Source organism: Ahaetulla prasina, chromosome 5, assembly GCF_028640845.1.
Source record: "Ahaetulla prasina isolate Xishuangbanna chromosome 5, ASM2864084v1, whole genome shotgun sequence".
Classification (NCBI taxonomy): domain Eukaryota; kingdom Metazoa; phylum Chordata; class Lepidosauria; order Squamata; family Colubridae; genus Ahaetulla; species Ahaetulla prasina.
The window spans coordinates 67,446,608-67,473,419 of NC_080543.1; the positions used below are offsets into that span (position 1 = coordinate 67,446,608).

Here is a 26,812-nt window from a genome sequence, read left to right on the forward strand (position 1 = left end):
GATGACACAACAGTGATTGGTCTCATTCGAGACAATGACGAATCCGCATATAGACGAGAGGTCGAACGACTAGCCTTGTGGTGCAACCAAAACAATCTGGAACTGAACACACTCAAAACCGTAGAAATGGTGGTAGATTTTAGGAAAAACCCTTCCATACTTCCACCTCTCACAATACTTGACAACACAGTATCAACAGTAGAAACCTTCAAATTTCTGGGTTCTATCATATCGCAAGATCTCAAATGGACAGCTAACATCAAAACATCATTAAAAAAGGACAACAAAGAATGTTCTTTCTGCGCCAACTCAGTAAGCTCAAACTGCCCAAGGAGCTGCTGATCCAGTTCTACAGAGGAATTATTGAGTCTGTCATTTGCACCTCTATAACTGTCTGGTTCGGTTCTGCAACCCAACAAGAAAAACACAGACTTCAGAGGATAATTAGAACTGCAGAAAAAATAATTGCTACCAACTTGCCTTCCATTGAGGACCTGTATACTGCACGAATCAAGAAGAGAGCCGTGAAAATATTTGCAGATCCCTCGCATCCTGGACATAAACTGTTTCAACTCCTACCCTCAAAACGACGCTATAGAGCACTGCACACCAGAACAACTAGACACAAAAACAGTTTTTTCCCGAAGGCCATCACTCTGCTAAACAAATAATTCCCTCAACACTGTCAGACTATTTACTGAATCTGCACTACTATTAATCGTTTCATAGTTCCCATCACCAATCTCTTTCCACTTATGACTGTATGACTATAACTTGTTGCTGGCAATCCTTATGATTTATATTGATATATTGATCATCAATTGTGTTGTAAATGTTGTACCTTGATGAACGTATCTTTTCTTTTATGTACACTGAGAGCATATGCACCAAGACAAATTCCTTGTGTGTCCAATCACACTTGGCCAATAAAATTCTATTCTATTCTATTCTAAGTTAAAACATAGCAAAATTACAAAAACGGCTAATAATTAAAATTAAATTTAAAATATTTAAGAATATTAATAAAACCCCAATTTAAAATCAAACTATTATGCCAGTCCCGCTTGAGTAAATAAGTATGTTTTTAGCTCACGACGGAAGGTCTAAAGATCAGGCACTTGACGTAGGCCAGGGGGGAGTTCATTCCAGAGCGTCGATGCTCCCACAGAGAAGGCCCTACCCCTGGGGGCCACCAGCCAACACTGTTTGGCGGACGGCACCCTGAGGAGACCCTCTCTATGAGAACGTACGGGTCGGTGGGAGGCATAGGGTAACAGCAGGCGGTCTCGTAAGTACCCGGGTCCTAAACCATGGAGCGCTTTAAAGGTGGTAACCAAAATCTTGACGCGCATCCGAAAGACCACAGGAAGCCAATGCAGACTACGGAGCAGTGGTGTTACGTGGGAGCCACGAGCGGCTCCCATTACCACTCGCGCAGCTGCATTCTGGACTAACTGCAGCCTCCGGGTGCACCTCAAGGGCAGCCCCATGTAGAGAGCATTGCAGTAATCCAACCGAGACGTAACCAGAGCGTGAGTGACTGTGCATAAGGCATCCCGGTCAAGGAAGGGACGCAACTGGCGGACCAAGCGGACTTGGTAAAAGGCCCTCCTGGAGACGGCCGCCAGATGTTCATCAAAGGACAGCCGTCCATCCAGGAGGACGCCCAAGTTGCGAACCACCTCCTTTGGGGCCACTAACTCGCCCCCAACAGTCAGCTGCGGATACAGCTGACTGTACCGGGGTACCGGCATCCACAGCCACTCCGTCTTGGAGGGATTGAGCTTGAGTTTGTTTCTCCCCATCCAGACCCGTACAGCTTCCAGGCACCGGGACAGCACTTCGACCGCTTCGTTGGGGTGGTCCGGGGTGGAAAAGTACAGCTGAGTATCATCAGCGTACAGATGATAACTCACCCCGAAACCACTGATGACCTCACCCAGCGGCTTCATATAGATGTTGAACAGGGTAGGCGAGAGAATCGACCCCTGAGGTACCCCACAAGTGAGGCACCTCACGGACGACCTCTGCCCCCCTGTCAACACCGTCTGCGACCGGTCGGAGAGATAGGAGGAGAACCACCAATAAACGGTGCCTCCCACTCCCAATCCCTCCAACCGGCGCAGCAGGATACCATGGTCGATGGTATCAAAAGCCGCTGAGAGATCTAATAGGACCAAGGCAGAGGAACAACCCCTGTCCCTGTCCCTCCAGAGATCATCCACCAACGCGACCAAAGCCGTCTCCGTGCTGTAACCGGATCGGAAGCCCGACTGGAACGGGTCTAGAATGGGCAAACCCTTACTCAGTTGCCCTCCGCTGTTTCTCATCAAGTGTGTGTGTGTGTGTGTGTGTGTGAGAGAGAGAGAGAGAGAGAGAGAGAGAGAGAGAGAGGGAAAGAGAGAGAAAGAGACGGCATTGCATGCAATTCTTGTTACTCCCCTCCATCATTTCTCTCTCTCTCTCTCTCTCTCTCTCTCATCTCTCTCTCTCTTTCACTCTCTCACACACAAAGACATTTGATTGCTTGAAGGGGATAGGCTGAGGTTTGCTTAAACCGTAAGCACATACTTCCCACAATCTTGTAGAATTGTCCTTTTCTCAAGCAGCAGCAGCCGGGTAGAGGCGGCACGGGGGAGGAGCCAATTCCAATGGGCTGCATGGCTTTTTGCTTCACTGGCCCTTGCTGGCGCAGCTGACCCCTTGCTGGCGCAGCTGACACAGCCGTGGTTAAGGGGCCCAGCAGCCATGAGGTGACCACACTCCCTGCCTCCTGCACCTCAAACAAAATAAGACCTCCCTGAAAATAAGCCAGTGCTTATTTTCAAGCCTTAAAAAAAAAAAAAAGACCTGGTCTTATTTTTGGGGAAACATGGTATTTTTATATAGTTTCTGAATAAATCTACCAGAGAACAGTTCTTGGAATGATCTTTTACTGAAATGTTGGAAAATTGCTGCTTACAAGAGTATGTAAAGATAGTCCTCGACATCACCAATTACTTAGCGACCATTGAAGCTAGGATGGGTTCCCCCCCCCAAAAAAAAGGTGCTTACAACTTGAAGTTCTGCTGTCTGGGTCCCTCTCAATGCCACATGATTGCATTTTGGATCCTTGGGATCTGACTGCCACAAAAAAAGTAAAATTGGCTGTGCTTGCATAGTGATGTAAAAGTGGCAAGACCATAATTCTGGGCTCAATTATAAGTTGTTGACTACCTGTATACCACTGACCAACTTTGGTATGAGGAGAATTTAAGTATTTGCAATGGTAGAAAAAAGAGGAGAGCAGTTGATTCATGAATGGCTAGGAGGTTGCCTTACACACTGTAAGCTGCCCTGAGTCTTCGAAGAAGGGCGGGATATAAATGTAAATTTAAAAAAAAGGTAACAAAATGTAGATTATTACTATACAGATACAGAAGTGCCCTAATCAGGTAAGATGATATCAAAATGAGTTGCAGTTTTCAGGAGAGAGGGCGGGGGGGGGGGGGGGAGAGAGAGAGAAAGAAAAAGCAAGAAAGAAAAAAAAGGAAAGAAAGAGGGAGAGAGGGAGAGAGAGAAAGAAAGAAAGAAAGAAAGAAAGAAAGAAAGAAAGAAAGAAAGAAAGAAAGAAAGAAAGAAAGAAAGAAAAGATTTAACTGTAGGGGTGTTTTATCTCCTGGAAAAAGAATAGGAGAGGAACAGATATAATATTCAGGATTGGTCAAATAGGGTTGCTAATAAAACCCTTAGATATTGGATCAGTATCTAAGATACAGTATCTAGGGGGCTGCCACAAAGAAGAAGGTGTCAATCTATTCTCCAAAATCCCTGAAGGCAGGACAAGAAGCAAGGGATGGAAACTAATCAAAGAGAGACCCAACCTAGAACTAAGGAGAAATTTTCTGATAGAACAATCAGTGGAACTCCTTGCCTCCAGATTTTATGGGTGCTCCAACACTGGAGGTTTTTAGGAGTTTGGACAATTTATCTGAAATGGTATAGAATAAAATCGTAGAATAAATCTAAATCTAAATAAATAAATAAATAGAATAAATCATCATAACAATAGTATTCCTAACTACAACTTCAAAAAAAGCCAACTATGACTTTATAAACAACGATCTCTCATCTCTGGACTGGCAAAATCTGTTCTCAACCTGTATAACTGCTGAAGACCACTATAGAGTTTTCCTACTTTAAATCAATAGAATCATTAAACTATATGTACCACAAACGACCACCAAGATCAGGAAAAGCAAATTACTCATATCAATAAAAAAGCTTCAATCCAAAAAAGAATCCCTCTGGAGAAGAAACAAAAAGGGCTATGTAGCAAATTTCAAAAACTGCTACAGAAATATATGCAACCAAATAAAAACTGAATGCACAAATTACCACACCAAGCAGGAAGAGGACCTTCTGCGCACAAATTCCAATCGTGCCTTTTATAATTTTGTGAACAATAAGCTTAAAGACTCAAGGTCCATCTCACCACTATTTTTATTTATTTATTTATTTATTAATCACATTTGTATACCGCCCTATCTCCCGAAGGACTCAGGGCGGTTCACAGGCAAATAAAAACATATAACTACAGATTAAAATAAGAATTAAAAAACTTATTCTAAAAAGGCCGAATTGTTAAAACAATATAAATAATAAAACCCATTTAAAACCAATAAATTTAAAATCTAGTCCAGTCCTGCGCAGATGAATAAGTGTGTTTTAAGCTTGCGACGGAAGGTTCGGAGGTCCGGAAGTTGACGAAGTCCTGGGGGTAGTTCGTTCCAGAGGGCGGGAGCCCCCACAGAGAAGGCCCTTCCCCTGGGCGTCGCCAGACAACATTGCCTCGCTGACGGCACCCTGAGGAGTCCCTCTCTGTGAGAGTGCACGGGTCGGTGGGAGGTATTCGGTAGCAGTAGGCGGTCCCGTAAGTAACCCGGCCCTATGCCATGGAGCGCTTTAAAGATGGTTACCAACACCTTGAAGCGCACCCGGAAGGCCACAGGTAGCCAGTGCAGTCTGCGCAGGATAGGTGTCATACGGGAGCCACGAGGGGCTCCCTCTATCACCCGCGCAGCCGCATTCTGGACTAACTGCAGCCTCCGGATGCCCTTCAAGGGGAGCCCCATGTAGAGAGCATTGCAGTAATCCAGGCGAGACGTCACGAGGGCGTGAGTGACCGTGCATAGGGCATCCCGGTCTAGAAAGGGGCGCAACTGGCGCACCAGGCGAACCTGGTAGAAAGCTCTCCTGGAGACGGCCGTCAAATGATCTTCCAAAGACAGCCGTTCATCCAGGAGGACGCCCAAGTTGCGCACCCTCTCCATCGGGGCCAATGACTCACCTCCAACAGTCAGCCATGGACTCAGCTGACTGTACTGGGATGCCGGCATCCACAGCCACTCTGTCTTGGAGGGATTGAGCTTGAGCCTGTTTCTCCCCATCCAGACCCGTACGGCCTCCAGACACCGGGACAGCACTTCGATAGCTTCGTTGGGATGGCCCGGTGTGGAAAAGTACAGCTGGGTGTCATCCGCGTACAGCTGGTACCTCACACCGAAGCCACTGATGATCTCACCCAGCGGCTTCATGTAGATGTTGAACAGAAGGGGCGAGAGAATCGACCCCTGCGGCACCCCACAAGTGAGGTGCCTCGGAGTCGACCTCTGCCCCCCTGTCAACACCGTCTGCGACCGATCGGAGAGATAGGAGGAGAACCACCGATGAACGGTGCCTCCCACTCCCAATCCCTCCAACCGGCGCAGCAGGATACCATGGTCGATGGTATTGAAAGCCGCTGAGAGGTCTAATAGGACCAGGGCAGAGGAACAACCCCTATCCCTGGCCCTCCAGAGATCATCCACCAACACGACCAAAGCCGTCTCCGTGCTGTAACCGGTCCGGAAACCGGACTGGAACGGGTCTAGATAGACAGTTTCATCCAGGTGTAAGGGAAACTGATATGCCACCATACTCTCTACAACCTTCGCCGCGAAGCGAAGGTTGGAGACCGGACGATAATTACCTAAAACAGCCGGGTCCAGGGAGGGCTTCTTGAGGAGGGGCCTCACCACTGCCTCTTTCAAGGCGGCCGGAAAGACACCCTCCACCAGAGAAGCACTCGTAATCGCATGGAGCCAGCCTCGTGTCACCTCCTGAGTGGCCAGCACCAGCCAAGAGGGGCACGGGTCCAGTAAACACGTGGTGGCATTCAACCTCCCCAACAACCTGTCCATGTCCTCGGGAGCTACAGGGTCAAACTCATCTCAAACAATGTCACCAAGACCACCCTCAGACGTCTCACCTGAGTCACCGCAATTTTGGTCCAAACCGTCCCGAAGCTGAACGATTTTATCGTATAGATAACCGTTAAACTCCTCAGCACGTCCCTGCAACGGGTCATCCCGCTCCCCCTGGTGAAGGAGGGAACGAGTCACCCGAAACAGGCGGCTGGGCGGTTATCTGCCGACGCAATGAGGGAGGAGGCGTAGCAATGCCTCACTTCCCTCAATGCCACTAGGTAAGCCCTGTTATAGGACTTCACTAGTGTCTGATCAGCCTCTGAACGGCTAGACCTCCAAGAACTCTCTAGGCGTCTTCTCCGGCGCTTCATCCCCCTCAGCTCCTCGGAGAACCAAGGAGCCGGTTGGGACCTGTGCCGGGTCAGAGGCCGCAAAGGCACGACATGGTCTAGGGCCCCCGCCGCGGCCCGATCCCAGGCCGCAACAAGTTCCTCGGTCGTGCCGTGAGCCAGACCCTCAGGAAGTGGCTCAAGCTCCGTCCGGAACCTCTCCGGGTCCATCAGGCGCCTGGGATGGAACCAACGCATTGACTCCGTCTCCCTGCGGTGTTGAATGGCGGTCAGAAAGTCCAGGCGAAGGAGAGAGTGATCTGACCATGACAAAGGCTCAATGACTATTTCCTTCAAGTCCAGATCTCTCAACCACTGACCAGAGATAAAAATCAAGTCCAGTGTACCACCCCCTGTGTGAGTAGGGCCATCGACTACTTGAGTCAGGTCCAAGGCCGTCATGGAAGCCGTGAACTCCCGAGTTGCTGTCGATGACGAGCCGGAAGATGGCAAGTTAAAGTCCCCCATGACTAAAAGTCTGGGGGTCTCAACTGCCACCCCAGCAAGCACCTCCAGGAGCTCGGGCAGGGCAGCTGTCACGCAGCAAGGAGCCAGGTACGCGACCAGCAAGCCCATCTGACACCTATGGCCCCATCTCACAAAGAGGGATTCACAACCGGCAATCTGAGGTACAGTGGTCTCCCTCGGTTCCAGACTCTCTCTAATTACAACCGCCACCCCCCCACCCCTACCCTGGGCCCTCGGTTGATGGAATGCACGGAAACCCGGTGGGCACATTTCAACAATGGGCACGCCCCCTTCTGTGCCCAACCAGGTTTCCGTAACGCCTATAAGATCCGCGGCGCCCCCCTGAATAAGATTGTATATTAGGGGGGCCTTATTGACCACGGACCGTGCGTTGCATAACATAAGCCGAAGGCCCAGGCTCTGAGGGTCTTGACCATCCGGGGAACGGATCAAGTCAGAGGGATCGGGGCATGCAATCGCCTGTAAACATCGAGCGCGCGCCCCCACAGAACAATATGATCCCCCCCTTCCGCCGTATCTGCCCCTCCCACTTACCCTACAAATAGGACCACCCTCACTAGAAGGAACACCTTCCCCACCCATAACCTCCGAACCCAATAAATAATCGCCACGAGCACACGCAGGAACTGCCCCCCCACCCGACGGGCTACCCCCAACACCCGCCCTAACCCTCCCACCCCTTAAAAATGCCCTATCTAAAAAACCCCAAAGGCTCTTTTTCTTCGCATGCCACCTCTGTGGATCCCAAGACCCGTCATTGAGGCTGGCCCTTGATAAAAAAGTGGGCCATTCCTGCGAGGCGGGGGCACCTCGCAGGCGCAAGAGTTCCTGTCCCGAATATCGTATAGATATCATATAAATATCGCGGGACTAGAAGAAAGGATTCGACGAGGGATTAAACTATCCCAGGATGGCAGGATATTAAACAATAGTCTCTCCAATGGATACCCATTTTCTGATGGCTCTTCAAATGGTGGCTGGTACATGATGACAAATAATATAAAACTGGAGAAAGATGTAAGTGTCTCAGTCCTAAAATCCATTGAAAATGAGGTAGGTAGTTCTTCTAACATCGCCATCGGTATCTCTTGTTCAGTCATTTCTGGATAAGTCCCCCAGCAGATCGCAAGCCGGCCTCCAAGCCTCTTCCACCCCATTTCCAAAGGAACAGTCATAGCCAAAGAATCCCAATCGGCGATGTCAGGTGCTGATGATAATGCACATGAAAATAGTGGAATGAAGCATGCCCATATAGGCCAGGACGCCTCCAATGCACACCACACCACTCCCCTCCACCAGGATGGTCCAAGACTAAGGTCTCTCCCGGCCAGCCCCTCGCTCCAAAAGCTCCAGATCTTGTCCAAAGGCCTGACCGTTCCCAGGTCCAGGCCTTTCCCAAGAACCAGGCCAGGTACCTCCAAAGAGGGCCGACATGTTGTAAAATGCCGCAGGTCCCAAGCGCGGCAAGGAGCGGAATAACGGACGGCCTAGAGGCAAGTCTCATACAGGGAGGGCAGTGGGGGGCCCGAAAACAACCCTCCATCCCCCTCACAACTAAAAACAAGTCCAGGGGGCAGGTGAGATACCGTAATTCATCCAATACAGGAAGAGTTATTCCGGTGCGACCAAGCAGAAGAACAGCCGCGGCCTCGTCTATCAGCAGTAAACGACGAGCCGCGGCCTCACCTCACGCCCGGAGTAATGGCCGCCGTCCGCCGCTCGCCCTCGCCCTCCCGGCCTCATTCTCAGCAGCCGTGAGTCCGAGAGGGCCCGCAGACCTCTCCCACAGCTGCTGAGAAGATGGTAAAGCGGGCCGGGGGGCGCAAGCAGCTCGGCTAGCCACCTGGGCGCTGCCATCCCGCGAAGAACATCCCGTCGGCGGCTCCGATCTTCTAGCAAGCCGCCATCTTGCGCATGCGCAGAGCCACTAAAAGATTCTAACGGCAAAGAATGCAATGACGAAACAATTAAAGCAAACCTCTTTAACACATTCTTTGGCTTAGTTTTGGTTAACAGTGATGACGCATATCCGACATTCCCAAATTGTACCAGCAATGAGTAGGAACGATTTAACACATATAGATTTCTCAGAAGATAATGTTTGAAAAGCTCTTTATAACTTGAAACCATCTCTATCTATTGGACCTGATGGACTATGTGCATACTTCTTAAAAAAACTTTCCATTAATATAGCAGAACCCCTAAGCATAATCTTTGATAAAGCTTTCATGACCAGTTCCCTTCCCAAACTTTGGTCATTAGCCACAGTCATCCCAATCTTCAAAAAAGGAGACCCCAGCTTAGTTGAAAATTACAGACCAATCTCTCTATGCTGCGTCACCTGCAAAGTAATGGAAACAATCATCAACCAATCCATTATCTTCCACTTAGAAATAAACAACCTACTCTCTAATAAACGATTTGGTTTCAGAAAAAAAATTATCATGTAACTTACAACTTCTCCACTGTAAAAACATATGGACTACAAATCTTGATCAAGGCAAAGCAATAGATGCAATCTACATAGACTTCTGCAAAGCTTTTGACTCAGTAGTACATGATAAACACCTCCTAAAACTAAAATCCTATGGCATATCAGGACCCCTTCACAATTGGATATCTGCTTTTCTGTTTAACAGACAACAAGTGGTTAAAATTGGCAATGCTCTATTAAATCCTGTTCCTGTCAAGAGTGGCATTCCTCAATGTAGCGTTCTTGGACCAACACTCTTCATACTATATATAAATGATCTTTGTGACCATATCTCAAGTAATTGTGTTCTCTTTGCTGACGATGTCAAACTATTTAACACCACCGACAATACATCTACCATTCAAAAAGACCTTGATCTTCTAACCGCTTGGTCTAAAACTTGGCAACTCCAAATCTCAACCAGCAAATGCTCAGTCTTACATATTGGAAAAAAGAACCCAAACTCTAAGTACATGCTTGATGGACATTACCTTACAGATGACCCCTACCCTGTTAAAGACCTTGGAGTTTTCATATCAAATGATCTAAGTGCCAAAGCCCACTGCAACTACATAGCAAAACCTAATCTTGCGTAGCTTCTTTTCCAAAAACACTACACTACTAACCAGAGCATATAAAACATTTGCTAGGCCAATCCTTGAATACAGCTTGCCTGTCTGGAACCAACACCACATTTCTGACATCAATACAATTGAGCGTCTCCAGAAATATTTTACAAGAAGAGTTCTCCACTCCTCTGAAAACAACAAAATACCTTATCCCACCAGACTTGAAATCTTAGGTTTAGAAAACTTAGAACTCCGTTGCCTTCGACAAGACCTAAGTTTAACTCATAGAATCATCTATTGTAATGTCCTTCCTGTTAAAGTCTACTTCAGCTTCAATTACAATAATACAAGAGCAACCAATAGATTTAAACTTAATGTTAACCGCTTCAATCTAGATTGCAGAAAATATGACTTTTGTAACAGAGTTATCAGTGCTTGGAACACATTACCTGACTCTGTGGTCTCTTCTCATAAACCCAAAAGCTTTAACCAAAAACTTTCTACTATCGACCTCACCCCATTCCTAAAAGGACTATAAGGGGCGTGCATAAGAGCACAAACATGCCTACCGTTCCTGTCCTATTGTTTTTTATTCTTATACATATATGCTTATACTTCCTTATATTTCCTCATATATATGTTTATATACTATATAATCATTAAGTGTGATTCTTATGTATATTGTTGTGACAAAAAATAAAATAAAATAAAGAAAAGAATAGAATAGAATAGAATAGAATAGAATTTCCTGCTTGAGCAGAGTTTTGAATTAGAAGGCCTCCAAGGTCCCTTCCAACTTGTTATTCTGTACCTGTAACTATTCAATACGTTCACTCATAAAAACTTTCATTTTCACTTTGGTTGCAGATTTCAACTCACTTTGTGAATATGTACACTTATCCCACAAGTTCTGAACAGTATTTACACAATGCCTTGATACTCATGAATGCTTTTCATGCAATAAATCTTGACATAGATATAGTGGTAAGTTATAAATTACAAATATTCTATGAATAATTATATTTTTTCAGTTATAACATTTATGTTCCTGTTTTTAAAGTATGGTAATGCACATAAGTAGTTAAATTAATAATAGTTATATTATTTTATATATTATTTAAATATTAATTTATAATTTGTATAAAACTATTCAACTAGCTTATTTTAACTTTTTATAAGAATAAAAAAGGGATTAAGAACTAACATACTGTAACCCTAACCCTAACTTTATGGTGGTTTGTAATATTTCAAAAATAGAGAGGTTCTGAATTAATCATGCATGAATTTATTTGACTTATATCTTGCCTTTGTCATATCAAGTCAGTGTACAAGAATCGTCTTATTCTTACCACAACAATAGCCCTGTGAGGTCAATTAGCCCAGGAGGAAGAAATAGATCCAACATCTCTCAATCAGTTGACATCACTAAGGAAGAACTAGAATTTACAGATTTTTGGTTTCTAGGGCTGCACCTTAACCATAACATCAGTTTTAATGTGTGTGGATAGGAAATTTGCTTTTCAGAAAAGTAAGCATTAATGCCAGCAATATTGTAAATCCAACTAAAAAAAGTGGCAACGGTTAGAGGAGATTAGGATGAATCACAATTTCACTTTGCTATCCGAAGAATTCAAATTATCATATTTTGGATATATTAAAAAAAGTCTTAGCTATCTGGAGAAGTTTATAATTCTGGGAAAGGTGCAGGGAAAAAGAAAATGAAGATTGCAGTGAAAAGATGAATGGACTCGGTTACAACAGCAATGAGTGTATCATAGAAAAATTTAAAGAACTAGGTTGGGACAAGATGTCCTGAAGAAAATTTATTTTATGTGATGACTTGGAGTCAAGCTTGTCGATCGAAAGGTTGGCATTTCAGCAGTTTGAATCCCTAGTGCCACATAACAGGGTGAGCTCCCGTTACTTGTCCCAGCTTCTGCCAACCTAGCAGTTTGAAACAACGTAAAAAATGCAAGTAGAAAAATAGGAACCACCTTTGGTGGGATGGTAACAGTGTTCCGTGTGCCTTTGGTGTTTAGTCATGCTGGCCACATGACCACGGAGACGTCTTTGGACAGTGCTGGCTCTTCGGCTTTGAAACAGAGATGAGCACCATCCCCTAGAGTTGGGAACGACTAGCACATATGCGAGGAGAAGCTTTACCTTTACCTAATCATAATTAAAATGCAAAGTTTTTTTTTTTTTTAAATGTGTATGTGATACAATAGAGAAGAATTGTAATAATAATAAGGAATGACTATATTCTGATTATGATTGTGCCCTCATCTTGATTACATGCCATCAATTATTGTTGATTCTTAACAACCACATACACTAAATAGATTTTTCTTCATTTGTCTATAACCTGGTCTTTCAGATCTTTCAATGGTGCATTCATTGCCAATGTAACTGAGTACATCTACCTTGCCGTTGATCATCATCTTCTCTTTCCTTCCACCTTTCCCTGCATTAGAGCCATTGCCAGACAGCTAGGTCTACATAATGTGTCTGAAGTAGAATAATTTGACCTTGGGCATTTGTGTTTCAAATGAGAACTCTGGGTGGATTAATTCAATGATCCATAAATTTGTTTTCTTGAATGGTATGCCCAGGATTCTTTTTCCAAAACCGAAGTTTGAAAGCATCAATACTCTTTCTACTCTAGAAAAACACATAACTGAATTTCAGTAAGCTGCTTTAAAAGTGTATTTTAAGATTTTATTAGTATACTTAAATGTAAACAACCAGTCACTATAAATATTTGTATGAAAAGAATTGTGAAAATGTAATATTTTCTGTATTTCTTACTGAATTAGTACTTAAATATTTATGTAAATTTCCCCTTGTTTTTCAGATATCTGCTTTTATGTATTTCCTTATGTTGATGTTTGAAATAAAATTGGTTCTAGTTCCTATCCCAAAGGTGCTTTTTTTCAAGAGGCAATTGGAAGGGTTTTGAAATTGAACAGCTCTCTCTCAACAGAGGGGGAGAGATATGACATCATCTATCTTGAATCTACAACACAGTCCTTTCAACAGTTTCAAGAAGGCTCTACATCCATTTGCACCACTTAGGTGACCCTGATGATACAAATAAACTTCCAGGTGACTGTAACAACCTGCTAAAACAGGGGTCTCCAACCTTGGTCCCTTTAAGACTTGTGGACTTCAACTCCCAGAGTCCCTGAGCCAGCAAAGCTGGCTGAGGAACTCTGGGAGTTGAAGTCCACAAGTCTTAAAGGGACCAAGGTTGGAGACCCCTGTACTAAAAGACTACAAATGATGATCTGTCTGCAAGCTGTCATTCCCCACCACCCAGTCAGAGCTGAAGAAGCTTCTTGGATGAGAAGCAAAATGTCTTCAAAGAAAAACCAGAAAGTCCAGTTGCCTCTTGGGGAAAAAAAAGCACCTTTCGGACAACCATGATCTGGATGACTGAGAATCTCCATAGACTTCTAATTCCTAAATTTTATTTTCTGTTTTGTAGTGGCTTTAAATATTATTAGTTGCAGTCTCTTAATATTTTTTTCAAAGGTTTTATCTATAGTATCAATTTACACTGCTTTATTTTTAATGTAAAATTAGGCTGCTGACATTTGTGATCCAAATCCAGTCATGATGCTTATGCTTTGTGTCTATTTATATGAGCGGCTTCCTCAGTATTTACCTAAGAAAACACTAGAGTTTGCTGGCCAACTTCATGCTACTATTCTTAGAAAGGTATTTGTATATTAAGATTTTAAGTAATTTTTGATAGAATTGAAAGTGAGTTTGGGGATTTCTTTTACTAATATTGGAAGAAACGAACCTTTATTATTAAGTGTTATTAGTAGATATTGGAAGATAATCTGTAACATGAAGAAAAAGGAACTTGCACTTACTGATTTATAGCTAGAGATCTGGTTTCCGAATTTTAACTTTAATAGGCAGTCATGCCATATCAAATATTAGGTTATTATCTGCAGATCTGAAAAATGTTTTCATATTGTTATCCAGATGTTTTGCACTTCAGTTTCCATAACACTTATGATTACTGGGCATTAAATTCTTCTAACACTCAAGATAAAGGTGTCATCTTTTACTATACTATAACACTTTTACTATTTGAAGTGTTTTCGATAATGATGCAATTTATTTGATTGTTTTCATTTCTTTTAGGAATTAATCAATTTTTTTATTTAGCATAATTTTAATAATGATCTGTGATTTTGGATGTCCCTGTTTTGTTACTAGAGCTATCATCTAATAAAAGATGTAATTTAAAGCCTCAATACAACTCACCTCATCTCATCTTTTAGCTTTTCTTTCATTTGTAATATATGAATAATAACTCTGTCTTTTTTATGATGTGTCTCTACAAAAAAGAATATAATGTATAGCTTGCCTCCTTCCCCTCACATCTTGCAGCTGTTGCATTTACTGAAAATAAAAAAAATATGTAATATTGTTTGTCATACTTTTTATGCAGAGTTTTAGTAAACCTTTGGGGGTTGCTCTGAAAAGGAGAGTAAAAAGATTCAGTAAATGAAAATATTGTATTTTTGCAACAGATACAGTTGAAAAACCCCAGCATAAAACCCTTGGTATACAATGCTACAATTTTAGGAAAAGAATCCTCTACTTTTTCATTACCGAAAGGAAATACTGTCACAATTCCCCCAAAGTAAGTAAAGTCCCATTTGGTTTATGATTGCAGTTAAACTTTTGATTTACTTTGATTTATGTTTATTGGTTGAAATCTTGTGTGGTTTTATATGATTTGGAATTCATTTACAGAAGAATTCTTGAAATAAGTTTTAGATCAATATCATCTTATCTATCATGAAACTTACATTTCCTTACTTTTTTTGAAATTGCCTTTCAAATTGTTTTCCTTGTTTTTAACAGCCATGTATTTTTCTTTAATTAATTTTTTTTATTTTTGCTAAATATAGAAAGAGCAACAGTTTCAATGTCTAGATGTGTTGTCTGGTTACAATTAGTTTGATCATCATCATTGTCATCATCATCATCATCATCATATTCATTAGTAGTAGTCATATAATGTACTTTCTCATCATAATATTAATATTTATTAATTATTGATACTAATTAATATTAATAATAAACATATCAGAATAAGCCATCATAGTAAAGTTAGACTTTCTCTTATACTTTTAAACATTGTAACTTCTGTTTCTATTCGTTAACCACAGTAGTAAAATGTAAAATTTGTTATTACTGGTTCTGGAGGTGTGGCTTGGTGGGTGTGGCTTGGTAGTGGTGGTCATGTGACTGGGTGGGCATGGCCAACTTTTTTTTAACTTTTTTAAAACATTTTTTACTACCAGTTCCAGCAAATAAGTAGTAAAAAATGCTTTAAAAAGGTAAAAAAAAAAAGGTTCCCACGATCGCGCGGCACAGCTGATTGTCAATTGTGCCGTGCGATCTGTGCGATTGTCAATTGTGCCGTGTGATCCTCTGAACCTTTTTTCTCTTTTTTTAAAGTATTTTTTTACTACCGGTTCTGGCAAACAGGTAGTAAAAATGCTTTTAAAAAGTTTTTAAAAAGGTTCCAACAATTGTCGGAACCTTTCTTTTACCTTTTTAAAACATTTTTTTACTACTGGTTCAAGTTTTTATCACTTCTGGTTTGCCCGAACTGGAGCGTACTGGTAGCATTTCACCCCTGGTTAACCATTGATAAAACAAATCCCATATTTCAAAATATTCTGTGTCTTCCTTCTCTTTAATTTCAAGATTTCTATCCATTTCTGCATCCATTAGTATTTTTTTCTATTATCTTCTCTTCTGTAGGGATCTCCACACTTTTCCAACGTTGTGCAAATACAAATCTAGCCACTATTAACACATGTAGTACTATATACATAGTCCCTTTATTATATTTTCTGGTGTAATACCCAACAGAAATATTCCTGGTTTTAGATCTATATGTTCCTTTGTCATTTTTTCTATCCAAGTATGTATTTTTGTCTAATATGCTTTTGCCTTTGGGCACGTCCACCACATGTAGTAGTACGTGCCTGGGATCTGATTACACTTCCAACATTTATTTGTATTTATTAGTTTGTCAAACATGTAGAAAATAGCAGGTGTAAATATAAACATGGATATGAATGAAAGAAATGAATACAAATTAATGGGGACAGTAGGACAGGGACGGTAGGCATGCTGATGCGCTTATGCATGCCCCTTTTGCAGACCATTTAGGAATGGGGTGAGGTCCACGGTAGATAGTTTAAGATTGAAGTTGTGAGGGATAGAAGATGTAACAACGGACTCAGGTAGAACATTCCAGGCATTGACCACTCTGTTGCTGAAGTTGCTGAAGCAAAAACTCAATTTAAAAATTTTTGCATGATAATTTTTACAATATCATTAAAACTAAAAATCTATCATAGCCTTCAGTCAACTTTTCTCATATTAAAATCCACTCTCATTACTTGTGTTTTCTTTTTTTCTCCTTCTCCTCTTTTTCTCCTCCTTCCTCTTAAAATTCTTTACTCTCTTGGTTTGTCCTGTATTTCCATCCACTCTCCTTTTCTTCCCTTTCCCCACTTTAATCTTTTCTCCACTGATCCCTAAGTAATCTTTTTGTTTTATATTTTTTTCTCCCCTTCTGTCACTCCTTGTTTCTTCCTCCCTTCCTTATTATTTTTACACAGTCTTATTTGCAATATTTTTCTGTTTAAAGTTCTCATTCCCTTTTAATAATTTCTTTTGGTCTTATTACTAATCCCAGTGTAACCTTCTGGCTTCTCTGTGCTGTTTCCCTTTTTATTTTCCCCTTCTTTATAAATCCTATCATCTCTCTCTTTAGACTCATTTAAAGTTTCACACTCATTTAAAAATTCATCATCAACATTTTTTCTTTTGTCTTTCAACACTCTTTCTTGCTTCATGATTTCTTTATTTGATGTAAATTCCGGTGCTGCTCTTAATTCCTCTGGTTCTTGTTTTCCATATGGTCTTGCAATTATTTCTTTTATTTCTTGTCTTAGAGTCATATGCATCTTTTTCATCATTTCAATTATTCCCTGTGCCATTCTGTATTTTAAAAGTTATATTTCTTTTTATTATCAAAGTCAAACAGCGTACAGGCAAAAACCTCCTTCTCGTTTTCTCACCAGTCTTATCTCTTCAGTAGAGGAATTTTCCACAACAAATGCTAGTCAATGTAGTTTTCTCTTCTGCCTGAGGGTGTCTTTTTACAACCCACAGTCTAATCAACAATTAACAAAGCTATCCATTTTGTTTCTTTTGTTTAGAGCTGCACTTAGTTCAATTTTAGTTTTTTAGATGTTCCAGTTAGTTCCAGTTAGTTCAATTTAAAATCCATATCCAGATTTAATTAATTCCAATTCACAGGAGAAGAGGAAAGTCAGAGAGGTTTCCCACACTGTATTTCTAAATGTCCTGTCTTCTTCTTCTTTTCTTCCCCCCTTCTTGTATTCCAACAGCAAGTTTTAAAAGTCCCAAATTTTTCCAACTTTGTTTAAAGGGTTCCTTTCCCCCCCTTTTTTTTTGAGGGGTCTCCACTTTAATTTAAAAGTCCCAATTTTCTCAAATCTTAGGGTAATGCTTCCATTTCTCTTAATAATATTGTGTTTGCATTTCTTCTTAGTTTAGCTGCTATTCCACCGCCAAAGATTTTTTCCAAATGTCAAATAAAATATTTTCTTCTGAGTTGGTGTTCACTCACTCACCCGACTTCAACACTTTGTCCAAAACACCACTCCTGTTCAATATCTTGTCTGGTTACCCCAGCTGCCGTAGCCCCCGCCTCTGCTGTTGAGTCAGAGAGCTATCCTCTGACCTCCAAGGAACTTGCCAGTGCCTCTTGGTCACCTGAGGTGCCTCTCCTTCTTCACCATCCCTACAGGACAGTTCCGGTCCAAAGACCCCTCAAACGGCAGTTTGTCGGCCCGGGGAATTCGCAAAGCTCAGCAGAGCTCGCTCTTCCCCGTCCATCTCGCCGCAACGCTTCCAGGTTTCTCTGTTTCCTGTATATTATTGAGGTTGAAGCTGAAGAAGTCATTGACATGTAAGAAGTTGTAGCAGACAATTTTGTGTACTATGCTTAGATCAGACCAAGTGGCGCAGTTCCAGATTGTCCAAGCCCAAAATTTCAAGTCTGGTAGTACTGGGAATTCTGTTGTGAGTAGAGGAGTGGAGTACTCTTCTTGTGAAGTACCTCTGGAGCTGCTCAATTGTATTAATGTCCAATATACAGTGTGGATTCCAGGCAGATGAGCTGTATTCGAGAATTAGGTTAGCAACCCTTAATGCCTTTTTGGCAATGCTGTTACAGTGGGCTCTGAGGCTTAGATTGTTTGAGATGAGTACTCCTAAATCCTTGACAGAGTGGGTCTGTCTACGAGGTCATTTCCTTTTTTTTTCTTTTGTTCCGAATTTTAAGTTTATTTTAAAAGTTAGATTGTTTGCCTTTCTCTTTTTTTAATTTTATTTTTATTACAATTTTCTTTTTTCTTAACAATTGTACATATTCAACAGAACCGTGACATTATTGTATATTTTGGATCTACCTTCCATATAATTTCTATATACATTATATACATCTAATCATCAATAGCTTTATATATATATTGTTTTCTATTTCTATTGATTGTCTATGTGTACCAATTTTTCCAGACCGCATAGTATTCTGAATCTTCTTTTTCTTATAATTCTATGGTAAGCCTATCCATTTCTGCGCAATCATATACTTTTTGGATAATCAGATTCTCTGGTGGTATGTTACTGAGTTTCCAATAATGCGCAAACGCAATACTTGGCACTGTTAGAATGTGCAAAATCAAATATCTTGCTTTTTATTAAGTTTTGTCTTAAACATTCCCAAGAGAAATGTTTCTGGGTTCAGTTCAATTTGGCATTTTGTTAGATCCTGTAACCATCCCTGTATCTTGATCCAGTACTTTTTCGCTTCGAGGCACATCCACCAGATATGAAAGAAGGTACCTTGATGTTGATTACATTTCCAGCACTTTGGACCCGTGGTGGGATTCAGCCAGTTTGCACCACTTTGGGAGAACCAGTTGTTAACTTTCTGAGCAGTTTGGTAAACTGGTTGTTGGAAGAAATCTGTAGGGCAGAGAACCAGTTGTTAAATTATTTGAATCCCATCACTGCTTTGGACTTAGATTCGGGTACATTTTGGCCAACCTAGCTGGCGCTAGGTGCCAATGATAAAGCATTTAATATTGATTTTCTTAGTAAGCAGTATATTTGGTTATTTTTAAATTTTTATTCTAGATTATTTCCCAATTATCTAAATCTATTTTGTGCCTTATATTCTTTGCTAATGCAATAATCGGTTTTTTCATCACCGCTTCCATTCTATCAAACTCTAGTAGGTATTTGTATAACTTAGATATTAATTTTCCTTCCGGGCCTATCAATAATTTGTCTACTTGATTTGGTTCCGTATAAATTCCAAATTCTTCCATGCCTTTCTTATATCTGGATTGCAATTGTAAATATGGCCACCAATCTATCGATACTCCCTGTTCTTTTAATATCTGAATATTTTTGAGTTTTCCCTGTTTGTCTAATATTTCTGAATATCTTGGCATCTTACTTACATCTAGTGTGTTGGGATGGATCATTGCCTCCATAGTGGATAACCAGCCAGGAATTTTCATGTAGTGTTTTTTCCTTATGCCCTGCCTATTCTCTACCAATGTGTTTCTTATTCTATGTCTGTGAAAATATGTATGTGTCTTACTTCCTTTATGCCACCCCTTTTGTAAGTCGTGGCCTTAATTCTATGCTATAAGTGCTATAATTCTTCTATTATTTAAACTGACCCATTCTCTTATCCAAACCAAAGATGCCGCCTTGTGGTAAAGTTCCCATGCTGGAAGTCCAAAGCCACCCCTATCTCTACTATCTTGAAGAGAAAATAATTTAATTCTTTCTTTCTTTCTTGCCGAAACAAATTTTGTGGTAAGTTCTCCCAAAATTTTTTTGTCTAATAATATGGGGACTGTCTGGAATAAGTATAGCAATTTAGGTAGGACATTCATCTTAATAACTGCTATCCTACCTAAAAGCGATAGTTGTAACTTCCCCCATCTTTCCTTTTTTTTTTTTTAATTCAAAAAATTTTACAAAAATTTTTTCCCCCCCTTTCCCCCCAACCCCTCTCCCTTCACAAACCCCCTCCCCCCCTGACTTCCCGGAACAAGCACAAGGTATAGTTAAAAATAAAACAAACATATACTAAAAAAATTTTTTCCCCCAAAACTATTATACCAATTTTCCCTCTCTAGCTCTGACTTCCTCCTTACATAACCAAAATCCTTCAAAAAATTAACAATAAACAGTAATAAAATATATAGATCAATAGAACAAAATAATCCTAAAGTATTTAAAACCAGCTAAAGCATAAAAATCCAATCCAATTCAGAGAATATCTCCCTTATAATTTCCCCCCCAAGTCTTTCTTACATAAGATCTTTCGAGAATATTCTATTTAAAATTCAATACAACAGATTATAAAATTTCAATACAGGGAAATTACAATATCTATTCAACTTTAGTCCTTCCTCGTCAAAATCCAGTATAAATCCAAATATCTAGTCTTTTATGATAGTTATAAAACATATAATCAACCCATTTCTTCCAGATCTTTCTCACGTATTGCCTTTCAGGAACGCTAATATCTTTTTCTGTTAATATTTCAAAAAAAAAAAAATTCTTTCAAGGATGATACTTTTGTCTCTTGCCATTTTTTTTGATGCATTAGTCTCTGTCTTTCCTTCATTACTCCTTTTGAAAAGTCAGTCACAATATTTCCTAATAGTTCCTTATGTCCAAGAATCCACGAGTTCCTGCCGTATATTCCCTCAATCCGAAAAGAGAACTCTTGGAAAGCATTAACCCTGTGAATTTTTCCATTTCGGGAGACAGCCTCCTGTAGCACAAATTCAGGCATTTCATCCAAACTTTTTTAAAAAGGCTTCTTTACATCAACTTGTTTATTCAGGATCCTATCTTCATATTTATCCACTTTTGTTATCTCCTCCATTCCATATTCCAAGTCCTGATTACATTGGTTAATTTCCTCCAAACTCTCATCCAAAACGCCTCCATTTTTTTCCAATTCGTATTTTTGAGTAATTAAGTACATTCTTTCTGTATAATCCTGTATAAAGTCACGAATCCATTCTTCTGAAAAAACCTTCATGGCAAAGTTCTTGCTGAAAATCCCCTTATAAAATACTTAAACAAACTAAAATAATCCAACAATCCACAGTCCAGTACAATAAGATAAAATCTCCATTCAGTTTCACTTTCTCAACAAGTAAACGCCATTTTATTTCATTGCGTTGATTGTAGATGAGAGAATTTTTTTTAAAAAAAAATAGAAGTCAGATTTAATACTTACAATTTAAATGACTGATCTCCTGTGTTTATTCCGTCTGCTTATAAATATCCATAACAATCACTTGAAGCAGAAGTGGTCGCTCTCTTCTCTGTCTGCATGAAGCAGAGACACGCTGGAGCTGGAGCTTTTTTTAGAAGGATTTCCAGGGAACTTTCCCTTTCGAGTTCCCCAAACGGGGCCTCTAGAGAGAGCTCTACCTTTCCTTCTTCTTGCTCTTTCCCTTCCCCTTACCGGGGAAGGTACTTTCAGCCGCAGTTTTCACCGGCTTTTACAGAATCCCAGCGCGGGCGCCCTTAGGGCGTCCTTCGGAGAGAGCGGAGCCACCAGAAGTCCACTTCCCCCATCTTTCCAAATCGTTCTTTAATTTTTGAGCTAATGCCATATAATTGTCCTCCTTAAGTGATGAACATTTTGCCGTTAGCCACATCCCTATATATTTGATTTTTTTTACAATTTGTGAACAATTTCCTTTTCCAGTTCTTCCTTCTGTTTGGTTATTAAATTTTTAACTATCATTTTAGTTTTCCCGTTATTGATTTTAAGTCCAGACACTTCCCCATATTTTTCTATTTCTTGTATTAGGGTGGGACCAGATTCCAAAGACTCTTCAATGATGAATACCATGTCATCCACAAAAGCCTGTACCTTAAACTCTTCTTTAACTTTATTATTATTATTATTATTTATTACATTTGTATACCGCCCATCTCCCGAAGGACTCAGGGCGGTTCACAGTCAAAAAAACAGCAGAAAACATATAATACATAAAAAAACAGCCAAAAAAATAGACAGCCAAATTCAATTGATGCTCCAACCTCCAAACACAAACTTAAAACCTCATTTAAACCCCTTTTTAAAAAATCCCAATTTAAAACTACATTCAAGCTAGTCCTGCTCTTCAAAACAGCAACGTCTTCAGCTCGCAGCGGAAGGACTTGAGATCGGGGAGTTGACGAAGCCCCAGAGGGAGCTCGTTCCAGAGGGTAGGGGCCCCCACAGAGAAGGCCCTCCCCCTAGTGGTCGCCAGCCGACATTGTTTAGCTGACTGTATCCGGAGGAGGCCCTCTCTGTGAGAGCGCACTGGTCGGTGAGAGGCTAATGGTGGCAGTAGGCGGTCCCGTAAATATCCCGGCCCTAGGCCATGGAGCATTTTAAAGGTGATGACAAGTACCTTGAAGTGAACCCGGAAGACCACTGGGAGCCAGTGCAGATTACGCAGGAGGGGTGTTACATGGGAGCCAAAAGGTGCTCCCTCTATCACCCGCGCAGCCGCATTCTGGACCAGTTGGGAGTCTCCGGGTACACTTCAAGGGGAGCCCCATGTAGAGAGCATTACAGTAGTCCAGGCGGGATGTAACAAGGGCATGAGCAACCATGCGTAAGGAAGCCCGATCCAGGGGCGTGGCCATGACCGTGGTGGGGTAAGGACCTTTCCTTCACTTCACAGGGCTTATTAATGAAGATTTATGAGAATTTATGCCGTTTGGAATGCACTGTTATGGATGAAAGTTAATAAATCATGAAGTGAAAGTGTTAACAGCCCAGCAGATTGAATTTAAAACTGGTAGGTCATCTGAAACGGCTTGAATTAAGGAGTTTCTACAGCGTGGGATGACCGAGCCGGCTGGCAAACACGATAAGTTGGAATAAATTGCTGTGTTTTGTTTTTCTAAAATTAACTATCGTGTTCTGTGTTAAAAAAATTTTTTTTTTCTATTGCTGAGGCTAAGGAGTGAATATTAAGGACTGAATCTGATAATGAGAAGAATTTAATTGAAGAGAAGAGAAACTGACCTTTTGTTGGATTGTTTGGCAGCAAGAGGATTTTACTGAGTGGATAATTTTTTCTTTATTTTTTTTTTCTCTTGAGAGCAAATTAATAGCTTGTTTATATTACAGGAAAAAAAAGGATTCTGTTTCGAAGTTTAAGTTGCTTTGTCTTCCTTTCTGCTTTGCTGACGTGGAGGAAAAATGGCGCTGATTAATGTTAGCTGTGAGGTTCTGTGTTTCTTTGTGGAGTATCCTTGAACTTGAGAGATAACAGTGCAAATAAGCCGCTTCGCTTCAATTAAAAGACTGCCGTCCTTTGATCTTCACTAAGACCTCTGTGAAATTGGTTTGGAATCCTAGTTTGGGAAATTTTTTGGTTTTTTTCAAAATGACTCAACAACTTTCAGAAACGCAGCAACTTGCTGCAGCTTTAAATAAAATTGGGGAAAAAATAGCAGGACTATCAGAGCATATAGATAATATGACATTGAAACTGACATCCGAAATGCAAAATTTGAAGCAAGAGATGAATGAAAACTTTGCAAAACAAAAAGAGGAAATGATAATGATTAAAGATGAAATGGAGCAGATACATGTACATGAGGCAAAAGTAGATCGGCAAATTGGCAAAATATTTTATAAAAATGAGCAGCAAGATAAGAGAATTTGTCTTTTGGAAGAAGAGATGAGGAAATATAATTTGGTTATCAGAGGAATCTCGGAAGAAAAGGAGGATAAATTGAAACAGCGGGTTCTGAAATGGATTAATGATTTGGATACGCAATTTACGTTCACAATAGCAGACCTGGCAAGTGTTTTTAGAATTGGATATAGAAGGCAAAATGGTTCTAACAGGAATGTGCTTGTCAGGTTCGCAAATCTTGGTGATAAGTTGGAAGTTATGGCCAAGGTGAGAGAGTTGGGAGATGCTTTGAAGTTTGAAGGGAAGACTATTCAAGTCTTCCCGGATATATCAAGAGAAGAAAGGGCATGGAGATTTTTTTTAAAACCAATCACAAAAGTTTTGAGAGATAATGGAATTAAATACAATTGGAGGCCACCACAACAATTGAAATTTTTTTATAAAGGAAGGATGCAATCACCCCAGATATAGATGCATTATTATATTTATGGGAGCTTGGACTGATTGAGATGGAGGATTTAATGGAGATAAAAGATCAAATGCTTAAGATGGGTGGAACATACGCGGAAACATCAACCCCAGAAGAAGAAAAAGGGGCTATTGGAGGGCAAGACTCTAAAGGGTTAAAGAGGAAAGAAATATCACCTATGTTGGTTGAACAGAAGAAGAGTCGTGAGGATACAGCAGGAGAAGAAGCAGATAAGAGTCTTGGAAAATACGAAGCTGAATGCGGGAGAGAATCATCGCTATCTTTTTTTTTGAGTGATGAATTTAAATAGATAGCCCGAAAGAAGTGGCCCGGGCATTGGCACGTCCCCTCTCCCCCATTCTCTTTATAGAGGCGAAACCGATGAGGATGTGGGGGAAGAAGATTGTTTGTACTTTATTGTTTGTCTTGTTTTTTGTTTTTTTTCTGTTCTCTTATTGTTGTTTATATGTTAAATATAGGTTATATGGTAGTTTAATGTCGGGTGGTGGGCACAGAAAGGAAGATGCGGGGATAGGATTAAAAAATTTATATTTTAAATGGGAGTTATAAAAATAATGTCATGGAATGTGAAGGGTACAGGGAATCAGATTAAAAGAAGAAGATTGGAATTTAAGATTAAAAGGGATTTACCAGACATTTTATTTTTACAAGAAACCCATCAGAAATCTGAAGATTCAAATAGAATGTATATAAAAGGTATGCAAATATATGAAAAAGCATTTGGAACTTCAAAAGCTAGAGGAGTTGCAACACTGATATCAGATAGGGTGTACTTTGAAAAACATAAGGTAATTTTGGATGAAGATGGAAGATATGTAATAATTGTTGGAAATCTTAATGAGGAAAAAGTGACACTTGTTAATTTATATTTACGAATGAAAACAAAGAGAATTTCTTGAAAAATAACAAAATTTTGGAGAATGAAAGTGTAGGAAAGTAATTGTGGCTGGGGATTTTAATTTAATCAGAGATAAAATAGACAGTACTAATCCCACCCGCTGTGGAGGAGCAAATAAAATGGGGATTTTAAATATGTGGATGCTTGAAACGGCGTGGTTGATGTGGAGAGAGGTTAAAGGAATTGAGAGAGTATACACTTTTTCTCTAAAATATATAATACATATTCAAGAATTGATTATATTTTTCTTTCTAAAGATTTGTTGAATAATGTGGATAAGGTAGATGTGGAATTTTAAAGATTCTGATCATGCAGAAGTTATGGTGGACTTAGATTTTAATTTTGAGAAAAAGAAGCTATTGGAGATATGACGAAATTGTATAAAAATGAAAAGGATAAAAATGGATACTTAAAAATTGGAGGAAAGTTGGAGATTAAATGATAATGGGAGGTTAAATTTGAAATTGTTTGGGATGCGATGAAATCGGTGTTTAGAGGAGAGTATTAAATTATCAAGTAGGAAATATAAAAATTATAAAAATTAAAATGGAAAGAGATAAAAATCAGATTAAAGAATTGGAAAATCAATTTTGCTTACTAAAGAAAAAAATTCTTCAGGAGCTTAATATGTTAAGAAATAAAATGATAGAAGAAGATACAGAGTTAGTAAAAGAAATTTGAGATTTTAAATAGGAATTTTTGAATTTAGTAATAGAAATTCTAAATTATTGGCAAAGATGGCGAAAGATAAAAGAGAGAAGAGAGAAATTGGAGTTTTGATAGATGATAGAGGTATAAGATGTTATAAAAAATTAGAGAAATGTGAAGTGGTTAGAAATTTTTTTCAGAATCTATATTCAAAGAAACCAATTAATCGGGGAAAATTGCAAAGCTATTTAGAAAAGTATGTGGTGAAAATTGATCAAACATATAAGGAATTGATGGAAGAAGATATAACACAAGATGAGATTAATGGAATAATACAAAAATTAAAATTAGGGAAAGCTCCAGGTGAGGATGGATTACCTGTTGAGTTTTATAAAGAATTTAAAGAATTAATAATACCAAGATTGCAAAAATTATTCAATGGAATATTACATGGTGGGAAGTACCTTCGTCATGGAATAGAACGGTGATATCCCTAATTCCTAAACCAGATAAAGATTTAGAAAGGATTGAGTCCTATCGCCCATTTCTTTAATTAATCAGGATGCAAAGATATTTACTGCTATTATAAGTAATAGATTAAATAGATTTATAGATAGATATATAAGTTATAATCAAGTAGGTTTTGTGAAGGGTAGATACATGAGTGATATTGTTAGAAGAGTATTAAATATTATAGATGTAGCTGAATATAATGGTGATAAAATTGGTATAGTATCATTGGATATTTTTAAAGCTTTTGATTCTGTACAATGGGAAACTATTAAAGTAATTGTGGAGGCTTTAGG

At 40.0% G+C, this 26,812-nt stretch overlaps 1 protein-coding gene across 1 annotated transcript in view; it reads left to right on the forward strand.

The window, feature by feature from the left end:
• Positions 1-26,812, forward strand: part of CFAP47 (cilia and flagella associated protein 47) — a 284,879-nt gene that overhangs the window by 186,442 nt on the left and 71,625 nt on the right. Inside the window, exons 35-37 of the mRNA XM_058184444.1 lie at positions 11,015-11,131; positions 13,733-13,867; positions 14,698-14,810. Of these exons, the coding sequence (XP_058040427.1) occupies positions 11,015-11,131; positions 13,733-13,867; positions 14,698-14,810 (365 nt within the window). The remainder of the gene's footprint in view (positions 1-11,014; positions 11,132-13,732; positions 13,868-14,697; positions 14,811-26,812) is intronic.